Below are 2887 nucleotides of genomic sequence, written 5' to 3'. Positions count from 1 at the left end.
GGCCCCGCGCGCCGCGTGACGCCATCGCGCCGCCGGCAACCCCGGCCAATCCGCGGGCGCGGCCGGGGGCCGCCTGCGCGTGCGCGGAAAAGGCACTTCCGCCGGCCGGGAAGCGGCGGGGGAGAGGGACGGGAGTGAGGGGTCGGGTCTAGCGGGAAACCCTCTGTTTGCCGCGGGGGTGAGGGACGAGACCAGGTGCCTTGGGAACCCCCCTGGCTAAGGCGGAGGTGAGGGGCAGGACGGAGGTGAGGGGCAGGACGGAGCAGCAACTCCGTCGGGGAGTGGGGTTGTCGTAAAGAGTCTTTGAGTGTAACCGAGGCGTTGTTTGTTTGGTTTTATCTGCTGGGGGTGTTGTGCTTTCAGATTTCCTGTGGTCGCCAGCGCGCTCCAAAGCAGAGCTTGCTCTTGCCGACTCTGCAGCGTTCGGAGGGGAAGCGGGAAGATGGTGAATGTCCTGAAAGGTGTTCTGGTTGAGTGGTGAGTTATAGCGTTTACTGCCTCTCCTTGTGTCAAAGACTGTGTTTCTTTAAACCTGGAACTAATCTAAGTAACTGAAGAGACCTGACAAAAGGAATTGTTGTGGGGAAGGGTGGTGATGAGCAAGAAGAGAAAAGTGCGGCCTTTGGGGGAAGAAAGAGAAGGCAATAGTAGATAATCCTAATTCCAAACTCCCGTCTTTCTGTTCAAGAGACTGTTTTCCACTCATGCCTAACCTGCTTAAACAAAAGAAAACTGCAAATGAACATGGGATGAAAAATATGATGGCAAAATGTTAGCAAACACATTGTTATAAAAATCCACTTTTTTTCAAAATATATGCTAGTCCACAGATTGTTTTAATTTTGCAAAGTAGAGAAAAGGATATAAAATACTTAAAATAAACATTAACCATGAGAAATTATGCATCAAAGCTATATTCTGTTATGTCTGATGGTCCCCTAGCATTGTCACATTTTTTGAAAAGTACACAAAAATTTTAGCTGTATATGTAAGTTATCTATGTGCTTGTCAGGTACAACTTACCCTAGTATAAACAATCCAGTTACCCTGGCAATTTTTCCTTGAAAATATTAGATGCTCCCTTTTGTTCTTTACATTGCTTGCAAACAGAGTTTCTTACTGTTGTTGTTCGTTAAAAAAGTGTTTCTCTGCTGATTCTTGAGGGAGATGAGGTAATCTTCCGTTTCTCCTTTCCTGTTGGCATTTTTAAAATCAGCTCTAGACTGAATTTCGGGCAAGGCTATGGTGGTTCTATTTCTAGATCATATTCAAAAGGAATGTGCTTGGAGTTTGTAAATGTCAGCTTTTGGTATAGGTGTAATGTACTTATTTTCATATCATCTCATCTCTGGGCTGAGAGTCAGGCCCCTGGCTGCCTCCAAAATAAAAAGAAGCGTCACTCAAGATTTGTGGGGTCATTGTGTAGCATTATATGATGCGTGAGGTTTTTGCTGTATGCTTAATCTGTTAATATGTTTGCAATCTATAAACTGCATAAAAGCAGTTCCATAGTTCCAAAATGTTTTCTTCTAAACATTTAAATTTAATTTAGAAGGTGACATCATGAAGGTGACTCCATGTTCAGCTGGAGTTTGAGAAATGCACAGTTCTTATACAAGCACTCTTTGTCTGTGCTCTACTACTTTGAATGAGATCTGTGTTCCCCTGTCTTTTTGTTACCCTTATGCTTTAAGGAAACATATTTTTATGAGGCTATTGCTGAAATCAGAAATGTAAGTTCAGTCTTGCCTTATTAAGGATTGGACTTTTGAGTTCTAGTTTTGGTTTGGGTTTTTTTGAAGCTGCTTTAGCAGCAGCAGCAGCAAACAAAAACTTCTCTGCTAATCAAGGAGCTGGTTCTACCCATTACACTTTACTGCCATTTTATTTTTGTCTCTGTAGTAACCAAAACTACTTGGAGGGAAATGACTTTTACTAAAGCTTCACAAACTGTATTTAAGTTATGAGTGACTCTTGAAATTAATTTTAGTTTTCCTAAAATCTTTGGGAATGTCTTCAAATGGTGTTTCTTCTGTTTGTAACTGTGAGGTGGGATCTGATGTGTGTTTGTCTTTACAGTGACCCAGCAATGAAGCAGTTTCTGCTCTACTTGGATGAGTCAAATGCTTTGGGAAAGAAGTTCATCATACAAGACCTGGATGAAACTCATGTCTTTGTGTTAGCTGAGTTGGTCAACTTCCTCCAGGAGAGAGTGGGAGAGTTAATGGACCAGAACTCGTTTCCTATTACTCAGAAGTGAGAAAAACCAGAGAAATGAGATTGCTGCAAGTTTTGGAACAGTGAATTTCAATAGTTTGAGTTGTTACTGTTTTAATGGATAACACTGTGGTATGTAAATTCTACATAGAAGTGGCTACTATAGAAAATGCATCATTTTCATAGGCAAAATAGTCTGGAATTGGATTTTGCTTATCATTTTGAAAGTATGTGTCATCTTTATTAAAATACTTAAAATTATACACTTGAGGAGTTCCCTTGAGAATTTTTGATGCATGCTCTCTGGTTTTCCTTTAGGTTTTTATCTTGCAAGGTGATATGACCCAAAAAGTAGGGTAGTGTTTCTGTATTGGAATGCTGTATGAGGTCCTCTGATGTGTTGTGTTCCTGTTTGATTGAATCTGATTGTAGTGTGACAGAAAGTAAAAAATCTTTTGAAGTATGATCTGTGTTTGATGGAATATCTCTCTTGGTTGGAGGCATGGTCAGATACTGCTCTAACTTGATGTGTTTTATACAGCAGGATGAGAGTTGGTGTGTTTTGTTGTGTTGTTTGTGGTTGGGAGTGTTGAGGGGTTTTGTGTTAAAGCATTTTACAAATGCCCCATGCTACTTGCCTGCTTTTACCAAGGCTGCGCTTTCTGAGTTG

At 41.5% G+C, this 2887-nt stretch overlaps 1 protein-coding gene across 1 annotated transcript; it reads left to right on the top strand.

Moving 5' to 3' along the window:
- Positions 1-89: 89 nt before the first annotated feature.
- Positions 90-2480, top strand: GTF2H5 (general transcription factor IIH subunit 5). The gene is made up of 3 exons (XM_083856589.1): positions 90-227; positions 364-477; positions 2080-2480. Exons 2-3 carry the CDS (start codon positions 443-445, stop codon positions 2258-2260), a joined length of 216 nt encoding a protein of 71 aa, XP_083712715.1. The 5' UTR covers positions 90-227; positions 364-442; the 3' UTR covers positions 2261-2480.
- Positions 2481-2887: the final 407 nt, after the last annotated feature.

This window comes from Zosterops lateralis (genome assembly GCF_965231275.1).
Source record: "Zosterops lateralis genome assembly, chromosome: 3".
NCBI classification, from domain to species: domain Eukaryota; kingdom Metazoa; phylum Chordata; class Aves; order Passeriformes; family Zosteropidae; genus Zosterops; species Zosterops lateralis.
This window is presented reverse-complemented; position numbering and strand designations above follow the sequence as displayed.